This window comes from Pezoporus wallicus, unplaced genomic scaffold (genome assembly GCF_028554395.1).
Source record: "Pezoporus wallicus isolate ANWC-B61680 ecotype Strahan unplaced genomic scaffold, APGP_CSIRO_Pwel_v1 contig_7162, whole genome shotgun sequence".
In the NCBI taxonomy this organism is placed as follows: Eukaryota; Metazoa; Chordata; class Aves; order Psittaciformes; family Psittacidae; genus Pezoporus; species Pezoporus wallicus.
In genome coordinates, this window is record NW_026641997.1 from 537,854 (window position 1) to 548,800 (window position 10,947).

Below are 10,947 nucleotides of genomic sequence, written 5' to 3' on the forward strand. Positions count from 1 at the left end.
TCAGTCAGCATGTATCATACAAGATGTATCTAATCTACTGGAGATGATCAGAGCGTACGCAACGTCTATCACATTTTGGTTGTGCTTTATAAGCGTACGCAACGTCTATCACATTTTGGTTGTGCTTTATACAGGGCATCTTATCTGCACAAATGCAGAAATACTAATGCACCAGAAATAAGTGTTCTGGTCTGATGGTCTGATGAAACCTGAACACTGAAGTGTCCTACTGAAATGAGATGTTTGTGAATGTCTAGGGTAGGTATTGCCTATATTGTAACATAAAAAAACAAAACTCTGATTTATTGTAAGTTTATCTAGATGTGTTTAGGGAGAAGTTACTCAAGCTCTGAGTCTAATGGCAAGGAAGCAAAAATATTGTTCTGCAGCACTGCGGTTGGTTAGCACTGCTGTATCAAGCTTGGGCACCAACCTATTTTTGTAATACTGTATTATTTTAATATTCACCCAGCAGATTGCATTTGCTTGGGATTTTCAAAGTCAGAGAGAGTTTGACCTGATGTCCCAAAAATAGAGCAATCAACTTTACCTATGATACTTTTTTTTTCAGTGCATCTAGGATCAAAAGCTCTGAGACAAGGTTATCATTGTTATTATCGTATGCTTAGAGGGAAGAGTTGATTTTTGTGATTTCATAAGTTATGAGATGGAACAACATATTTAAGAAAGTTAACAACATTTTTAAAGAGTTAAACAAACTGACCAGTATTTGGAAATTTTCCTTTACATGAAAAGGCTGCAGTTGTTAGATTTTGCTCAGGGATTTCTCCTGTAAAGATGACTGCAGAAAAAATAAACACTTAAATTTAAACTACAGAAAGCAACCATTATATAGATGCTGCTTTTGCTACTTAAGGTCTGAAAAATTACAACAAAGGAAGGTTAAAATAATCAGCAATGGTATAAATACTACTTAAGCCAGCAGTCACATATGGTTTATTAGCAGTGTAGACAGATTTATTGAAAACTGAGATAAGCGCATACATCTGTCATCAATCAAACCTACAAAGTATTTTCCTCAGAAAAGGAAATGTAATGATATAAGTGCTTATCTGTAATAGAGTTATAACAACTCCAAATGGTAAAACTAGTGCTGGCTCAATGCATTTTGTCGTTTAATGTTAACCAGACAATTCCTATGACGATTGCCTTGAAGAGAACAGAATGTGTTATAGGTCATAATCAAGCACACATCCTTAGATCAACAGCTCCAAAGCACTGCATACTTCTGTAAGTCACCCTGTAATGCAAAACCAAGTGTGATTTGTCACACCATTTTAACCTCCATTAAAGCTAAGATAGCAGTGTGGAATTTTTCAAATTTCACAGGATAAATATTAAAATGGATAATACTAGCACATGTTTTAAAGAAAATTCTCAGCACTTGCCAAGTCATGCTCTCTGAGGTATCTGCCAGTGTAGGAGGGATGCATGCTCTCAAGGGGACCTGTGTTTCATGGTCATCTCAGGCAGGGGGCTGCAAAGTTCATTAAATGATCTTATCTTGCTGCTGGTTCTGTTCAAAATAGCCTTGATATGATGAAGGACTTATGTTACCCTCACTTCAAATAAAAAGCACAAAGGGATGCATTTCATTACTGCCCTGTGACACTGGAGAAGCCAGGGCTGCAGTGGTCATATTCCTTTTTTGTTTGTGTCTCACAGAGGATTTATTTGCGGGAAGAGTTCAACTGCAAAGGTAAGCAAGTATATGGGGGGTTGTAGCAAGTTTTTCATAGTAGTGTCAAAAAGAAATACATTTGTTCACTAACTTTAATACTCACTAAAGTCTATGCTAGGAAAGATGAGATTGTAAGGAAAATACCAGTGACAAGTGCTCAGTTTAGCAGCATTTTAAGGAAGCTGAGTAGCATTGATACAGAAAAAAAGTATTTACGGGCAATTTCCATGCCACAACCCTGGATAAAACAGAAGGATATGTGGCTGTATATTCTTAACTTATAGGCTAAGCAGTAGCCAAGGTTACACACACACTCCTCTCACAAGCATTTTTTAACAGCAATCTGCTGCCAAGAGGCTTTTTAATTTGATGATAGACACCTTCACATGAATCAGGATTAGTTTCTTTTGCGTGTTTTGTCAGAACTGGATGATCTGATGAAGAACATGAGCCTTTTGCAGGATTTATCTTCTTTGATCCTACACCATCAGGTCCTTCTGTACTCAAACATCAAACAAAACAAAACAAAATATGCTCAAGGTTCTAGAATAATTTATGCTATATACTTGATCTTCTGAATTCAGCAGTTCATAGGATCAGGCTTCAAATGTACCTGGCAATGGAGAAAATCTAGTGATCAGAAACAGTATTTGATCACACAAGATAGGCAGCTGTTTTAAACATGCCTTAGATGTTGAAATTAAAAGCAAAAAAAAAGTTTGACGAATCTATGGAAAGCTGAGGGAAGGTATTTGGACATTCTGTATTAGGTGATGCTTATGAATGCTTGTTTCCTTGATGCTCACCTCTGTGCAACTACCATCACAGTCCTGTTTGTGTGCACTGCTGTCAGGATGTGTGGGAGTGCAGGCAGCCACCACAGAGAGACAGGCGCAGGGAGTGGGAGAAGCTGAGGAGAAGAGGGGAGCTGAAAAGATGCTCCAGGAAAAGGTTGGTGATATCAGCATTGGCAGCTGGGGAGAAAAGCAGCCCCAGCAAGAAATGGAGTGAGAATCTACAGAGGGAGTAACAGACCTGGGAAATCAGCTGGGAAAATGATTGAAAATAGAGGTGTCAGTCAGCCAAATTAATCCAGAGGGCTGGCATGGGAGGTGAACAGGGCAGGAGGAGAAGCTCAGCAGACACGAAGGTGGAGAAGGAAAACCTGAAGTGACCTCCTGTGGAAACCCTTGGCTCTGGGCTAAGGAAAGAGTCTCACCAAGAACTGCACAGTGACAGAGAGCAAGAAGCTAAATAAACAAACAGGCACAGGAGCAGAACTAGGATAATAACAATTGAATGGATGACCTGGAGGGAAACGAAATTGTTGATTCCTCAAGCGTTTTGCTCAAAAGGTTTTAAGAATTTTAACCCTCAGCCAGAGGACGGCTGAGCCCTCTGGTACAGAAAAGCAAGGCAAAGAATCAGTTCCCTCCAGTTTGATAATTCAACTGTACTGGAGTCTGGTAGCCAGGGAAGAGTGAAAGCAGATAAAGAGAACTGAGGCCTAACAGATGAGGATGACAGAAGAAAATACCTGGAGTGTGTGGTGTTCAAAGTCATTGATACTGCCACTGTAGCAGTATGAGATTCAAAAACCACATAGTTGCTGCAAGCCTTGCCTTATTATGTTACTTCATCAAAAGGGTATGATATAATAGAATCATAGAATAATGGTTTGGGTTGAAAGGGACCTTAAATCCAACCTGGCTTTTTCATATGAGAAAAGGTCCACATTTTGTGATAGCTCAAAGCATTTTAAGAGCAGGTATTCTCGAGATCAGAAAAATAGACCTATTAGCTTTTCACAGAAAAGCAATAATGAACTGTCAGAATTAGGGCCAAGATAAAATGGTTGAATAGAGGCTGCTGCATAGTGCCTGAGTGCAAACATTTTAGCTTGCATGTTAGAATTGATTAGCTAAATGCAAACCTGTAACTCATGCACACAGGTAACTCCTACTAGTATTGTTCAGTCACATGTCAGTATAGTTGGCATTTTCATACACATAAAATTCCCATTGCATGGAAAAATCCCATTAATTTGACTGGAGTTATACCCAGACAACAGTTTCCTGACTGAGAATACATGAGGCTGTTCATGAGATAAACAGCACTATGCAACTGCCACACAAACAGAAGCACACAGGAGATTCAATTAAAATGCTTTCTTCTGCCCACAAAGGGTTTTACCTAGGGTCTAAAGACCTAAGTTAGACTTGAAACAGGTATGCTTCCCCAGCCAGGATCTCAAAGCAAACCTCATTAAGGCCTTTGAGATGTGAATTGCTGCTACCTGCAGAAGCAGAAGATAAATTATGTATTCAAGATGCAAGGGAAGAAATGGAAATCATGGTTGTGATTACTAGTCCAATTTTCTAAAATCAAAGCAGATTTCTCATTGTTTTAAAGTTGAACATCAACATTAGCATAAATAGCCTACTCTCCCATACATTATGCAATTTTTTTATTAATAAAATGCACTTATATAATAAGCACAGTCTCCAAGCAAGGTCCATGAAAATGTAGATGAATAAAATACTGTATTATTTCTAGGAAAATGCATAACACCCTGAAAACTTATTGTGCTATGCAAGAAGCATAAGAAGGTGGAAAAAATAGCTTTTCTGATGCATATAGGTGCTCTGTAAATTTTAAAAACCATTTAAAATAATAATTTGTGTTCTACTACAGGAAAAAAAAGCCCTACACTTCTCCTTACATACCATTTTGTATCTAAGAAGCTTGTGACTTCCAATTCTTTCCACGGAACATTATGTTTCTTGTCATGGTAATGTTTTTTCATACAATCAGTGAGTTCCAGCCTCAAACTATTGATTTTTTTTACTTACAAAAAAGTCAAGATGTCACATCAAATTGATCTTACATTCCTCTTTTGTTCTGCAAACATAATTTTTCCAGAGATCCAGATAACAGTGCTAGTGTCACTGCTCCCCCACCTTTCTAAGACATCCTTTAACAAACAGTATAAATAACAAAATTTTAAAATCTAAAAATAATAATCTTCATCTTATATAGGATAAAGCTTTCCTAGAGTTTACCCAGTTATTCTTTTCATTTGAGCAGCTACATTTGTTCACCAGCTTGCAAACAGGACTCTGTCAAAGATGATTACCAAAGAGGCTCACGTTATTGTTGTCTTAAAGGACTGTCACTAGAGACTTAAATAAACCTACATTTAGTCCTAGCTGTTCAGTGTAGTTTAAGTCAGACCTAACTGCAAGATCTATAAAAGCATTATTACAATGACCTAAATGATTTAACAGTGTATTTTTGCCAAATTGTTGTATCATATATAGAGATTATTTGTTAAGGCTGCTTTGGAGGTTGCTTTCATTAAGTCTTTTCCACAATTTTCTTTCCATATTACATGATGTCCCTTTTGCTAACTACATTGAATGAGGTTTTTAGGCATGAAAATAATGTGTACCCAGGTGATAACTGCTGGTGGAAAGCCACAATACAGGCATTTGTCCTGTTAACCTCTGAAAAAAAAATGTAGTAGGAGGGGAAAATAGAGTTTCCGTTGCTGAGGTTTTAGTACGAAAAATCAATCTTAGGACAAGTGAAACACTGATAGATTAGGTTCAATATCTCTGATTTCTTACACAACTCTGAAGGCTTATGGCCAACAGTTCTGAGACGGATGGCAGAACAGAGGTGAATTCAAACACCTAGGCACACAATGCATAAAGGCAAAGCAAATTAGGTGGGTTTTTTTTAGCAGAGTTATCATGCAGTTCCTATAATCAGCCCGTGAGCAGACTCAAACAGATAGATTGAAATAAAAGGTAATTTAGGATAGGATGAGTTTACAGTTCAGAAAAGCAAATGCTGACACATTGACACACGTTTATCAAGGATATACAAGGATCAGTTAAATAATGATGCAGAAATTCTAAGTTAAGGTGCTTTGATACATATTCGACAGTTCTCCAGTATTAGGGGAAAACAAAATGAAGATTAAGGTTTGAGTAAGAGAAAATTCAACACCCATGTATCCATACATTAACACAAAATAAAAGGCTTGGACAATGTTCTTGGTATGCCTGAGCAAGCACATAAAAATAAAATTTTACAGATAACAGAGAAAAGCACTAATTCCTGCTCCCCCACCCAGAAAACCTACCTAAACTGTAATGTGTAGACTATACATCCTTAGTAATCTCAACAGTGTTCTAACATCCAGTGCCAGATGTGAGGTGAATAACAATGAAAACTAATTCCGAACTTCTCTTTCACTGTGTTTAAAGCTTTTTCTTTTGTTTTTTTTTTTTTTGCTGTGGGGAGGGGTGTTGGAGAGGCACATCTGTTCTATACTTTTAAGCCAGCAACAAAAATATATGCAATCAAACCAGGAGGCAGAGTACTTAAAACTAGTAAAGGATAGGTGTATCATAAAAACATACACCTGGACTCAGTTATACCTCATGACAATGAGTTCCACAGTTTTGCCTTATTCAGGAGAGATATTCACCCTCATATATATAGAAAAGATACATCTATAGTATATTAAACAGGAATTCATAATTATTCTGAAGGTGGAAATTCTTATGCTTTGGGATTACTTCTGATCAAAGAAACCAAGAAACATTATTTCCTGGCAGTTTATTTTGGAGCCTCAGTGATATCTGGGAATTTTACTTGCTGCTCTTCAGAAATAGTATTATTCTTAGAGATTAACTCTTGGAGAGGAAAGTCCACTACATGGCTAAAATTTAGGTGACTAAAAAACACCTAGATGGCTGTCACTGTGTATTTTTCATATATCTCTAGATCTGTTACACAAAAATTAAAAAAAGGTAGTAACTGCTACCTGGGAGAAGAAATGTGGGTTGGCATTAATATATATTTGGATATTTATAGAATACATATATTTTTTAGAAACACATATTCTTATTAAGAAAACTTTTGCCAAGGAATTATACTGTAGCACAGCTGGAGGTGTTCAGCAGTACTTGCAATTCACATTACAGACTGATGCAAACACTTATACATCCACCTATAATTTGCTCAGAACCTGAAAAAAAATGCTCAGTAATTTTTATTTTTATTTTTTTTCCTGCAAAAATCATGCTTAAATACTGGGCTTCTGTCATTTGGCCACAAGATGTATGGAGGTTTTATAGAGAGCCACGGGAGAGTCACAGGGAAATCTCAGCAAGAAAGGGACCTTTTCCAAAGGCCTGTCTTTGCTTTCTGTTCATAGAGTATTCATAATATGTCTCACAGTTTTTCACAAAACAGCCAAATCTCTAAATTAAATTTTCTAAAGATTACCAATTCCCAATTTTGCTTTTCTTACAATGCCTGGCAGGGGAATGGCAGCAGTTTCTTCAAGCTCTTCCAAGCTAGCCTTGAGGGGCTTGTTTGCTAGCTGTCTATGGCTCTGATTAAAATAAATTACAAATAATTGCCATGAATTCAAACAATGCATGAGAGAGTTCTAAATACATTTTAAAAAAAAAAAAGTTCTGCAAAATATTATAATGGCATATTCATACAAAACTACACAGCAATTTGGAAGGCAACATAGATATACTCATTCCATATTTAATGAAGTTTTGAAAGTAATGATTGACTTTCTGGTTGTAATGTGGGATACAGGTGCTTGACTGTTAGCCTATGACTGTCATCCTGAGACAGATAGATTTCTAGGATAAAATTCACTCCAAGATTTATTTTTATGGTGACATTAAATGAAGGGGGGGAGTACAGAATTGTCACAGATACTCAAATATATTCAATGAATTTGCTCTGTTTTGAAAATTACAGAAAAGGGAGAAATATTTAATAAGCAAATTGACTTTTGCAAATCAACATCTTATAAAATTATGTACATACTTTTATACACAAAAAATTTCTCCACTCCTGAATAATGTTAAGGTAAGATAAAAATTAACAGCAAATCACCAGGGCTCTTCTTCCCTGTTTTAGTCTTAATCTATAATGGTCACTTTATCATATTATGGTCATTAAAACAGTGCGAAAAATCCCACTAGATCTGGCAATTTTTGTATTTCCTTCCAATTTATGAGTACAGTAAAAAGTATCTTAATCATCAAACTAGAGAATACAACAGAACTGCCCTGTAATGTGTGCTTAAAGGTCGTAGGCAGGTGAAAGTGAGATATATTTGAGGTCAATTAGCAAGAATTTAGATCACTGAAGACAGCATATTCTCAAGTGTCATAACTAGGAATGAAAAGCTGAAATAGTGAGTCATGCCCACTGTTATCCTGATGCTTCAAAAGAAGACAAACACAAACCCAAAACCAAACTGTGTGACCCCCATGCTGTGAAAATCCAAAACACCAAGAGTGTGCTTTAGCCATGAAAACAGACAAGGAACCAATAACTTGTTATATGTTTTTTTCAGATTTCTCCTTTAGAGAAAATGAATAGCCAATACATACGTCATGAAGTGAGAGGATGTGAAACTAGTGACCTGAGGAACTTCTGGGAAAAGACTATTGAACAACAAACTCGGTATCTGCAGATTGAAAAAGAACGTCAGCAAAGAAGTGCTCTAACAAAGTGGGTAGTTTGCATCCAGAAATATTGAGTTTGCACTGTAATTCTTTTTTAAAGAAAAGTGATACCTATATTTAAGTCATGCAATGAAAGCTGAAAATATTTTTCTTAGATTTTTAGAAAATAATGTGTCTTCCCAAATTGACATGCTAATCCTAACATGTCTAAGATATGGTTTATAGAATAAGAGAATGATTAATAAGAGACTAATTCACTCTTATTCCACTCTTATTCTTAAATGAATTTGAAGTGTAGAACTTTCTGAAGTTACCAGGACAATATCTAGCAGTGCAGGTTTGTCTTGAACACCAAGACTTATGTTCACAGCATACCTAGCACAGATGTGTACCTGTCCCACCTTCTTTCTCTATAGCCTTGTTTTCACATGAACATAGTTTGAATTCATTATCTTGATTTTGAATAAGGTAAATCCAGAATAAAGCAGACAGTTTAAGTGTACTGACTGGCCAAGGCAATTGTGATCCATAGCTGTATTTACGTCAATCATTTATATTTACTTTAATCAGCCACAATGAGGAAGATCAGTCCTCAGCAAGGCCAGTAGTTTTACTTCACATGAAGTCTCCATAAGTTGTAGGCTCTTGCAAATATGGGTATTTTGGTTTGAGATCATTCAATGAGTAAACATTTTTTATTTTTCAAAATCTCCCTCATACCTCTCTTTAATATTGATGCTTCAAAATATAAGAGCAAGGGTGGCCTTGCATGAATAACACTGGATGAAAGAACACTGGAATTAATGTCTAGTATGTTTTATCCATTTATGTCTAGTACGTTTTATCCATTCATAACTAACATGATCTTTGTGTCTTGACTGAGTCCTCAATTGTGAAATTCTGTCTTTTCTATTTGAGGCAGTCTTTCTGTGGCACCTAGATATTAAGATAAAAAAACACTCCAAAGTACACAAAATGCCATCTATCACCTAAAGCTGTGCACTATGGGTCTAGCAGAATTTTCAACTCACACAGTGTTTCCAAGCCACTCGCTGCTCAGTAGCCTCTATGCAGCACTCTTTTTAAGGCACTTCTGAGGAGGAGGAGGCTGGGGAGATGTCGGGTGATGCCACCCAGCAGGTGGCAGCAGGCAATCTCCAGTGCAGGTGACAAGTCACTCCAGCATACACAGGCACTTGAGGGCATGGTGAAGATGAACCACAGATCTCAGGTGAGCCATCATCGGGTTTTAAGAACTGGTCCTCAAGTGCTATCCAGCAAAGCACTCTAAAGGGGCAGGTCAGCCTGCATGACAACTGGGAATAAGCACCAAAGCACACCACCAGTGGGAAACATGAAGGGTATTAACCTGTTCCCTGTAAAACCGTCTGGGCAAGCTAATCCATGTTTCTGTCCTTAGGCTCAGAAATGAATGGATGGAGAGGATGGAAAAGAGAATAAAGATGTTGAGGACCCAACCTGAAGACACATCTAATTGAAGACCCCACATTCATTACATGTTTGAGGAAAAAAGGGAATTTTTCATAGGAAAGCATGATGGTGTGATGCAAAAGCTAAAGTCAGTTTTACTCTGTGGCTTACATGAGCTATAATTAATTAGCTGTCATTGTTAGAAGTTTCATTTGTAACATGTCTGATGTTGCTTTTAAGATTATGCATCCATCCCTTCATTTGACAGAGACTGAAGTACTCTGAAATCCTCTGTATTAGTACTCCGAAGACTAATAAATCATGGTTCGCTGAGCAGTAGATGCTTGGAAAAAGAATTTAGTTACACAGTTAGGGCTCAGCAGAGGCATTTCCTCAACATTTTATGTTTCTGCATAGACTAGTCATAACCTTATGAAGTTATTTTCTTTTAAAATTGTTTAATGAATAGTTCCGGGCTTTGTTTTGGTGTGGTTCGTTTTTAACACTGCAGAGCCCAGTTCAGACTAAGAAAGAGGGGACATGCGCAAAGGATGGCACCATATCCCACATCACTAATGGAGACAAGCCTGGTGGGAGTTACAGATCCTAGCTGCCATATAAAGTCTGTAAAGTTATTAATATGTACCCTGACAAATAGGCTCTGTGAGACACCAAAAAGAATTGTTCAATCAGTTAACCACATTAGCTAACTTAAGACACTTTATCAGTAAAGACAAAACAACTTGGCATTTTAAGGCTGCTTCTTGTACCTGACCTGGCTTGTCTAGAGCTGTACTGACAATCTGTTTCACAGAGCAGCCTGATGTATTTTCACAGGTGTCTGTCATAAGTGACAAGCACACTTTTTCCTCTAACACTTTTTTTCCCCTCTAAGAGCCAGTAGATATTCCTTGACAACCAGTACCTTCAGAAACATGGCAGGCTTCCTCTCCCACATTTGCCATTAGTCAAAAATGTCTGTAGTTCCTTTCTTTCCTAACACCTCCTTAGGAAATGTGGCATTTCCTCCAACAGTATCAAAGCATTTCAATAGGCAGGTGAAATAAAATTGCTTCATTTGTAGGGTGACTGCTTTGTTGCCACCAGAATGCTTGGGGTAATGTACTGCAAAATGAGAGGTTTAGAACATGCTAAAAATCTCTTCACTCAATTGCGTAAACTTTTAGATCCTTTCTATAAGACCGTTTCGCTAATTCTCTGATAATTCGTACTGTTTCAGAGTAAAGAATTTGTTATTTGCCAGTGGACCCAGAAGACAACAGCAGAAGGGCTTGGCGTTGT

At 37.2% G+C, this 10,947-nt stretch overlaps 1 protein-coding gene across 1 annotated transcript; it reads left to right on the forward strand.

The window, feature by feature from the left end:
- The first annotated feature begins 1,637 nt into the window (after positions 1-1,637).
- Positions 1,638-10,006, forward strand: LOC130608516 (protein FAM240B-like). The gene is made up of 3 exons (XM_057426465.1): positions 1,638-1,720; positions 8,103-8,260; positions 9,635-10,006. The coding sequence occupies exons 2-3, from the start codon at positions 8,121-8,123 to the stop codon at positions 9,711-9,713; spliced, it is 219 nt and encodes a 72-aa protein (XP_057282448.1). The 5' UTR covers positions 1,638-1,720; positions 8,103-8,120; the 3' UTR covers positions 9,714-10,006.
- Positions 10,007-10,947: the final 941 nt, after the last annotated feature.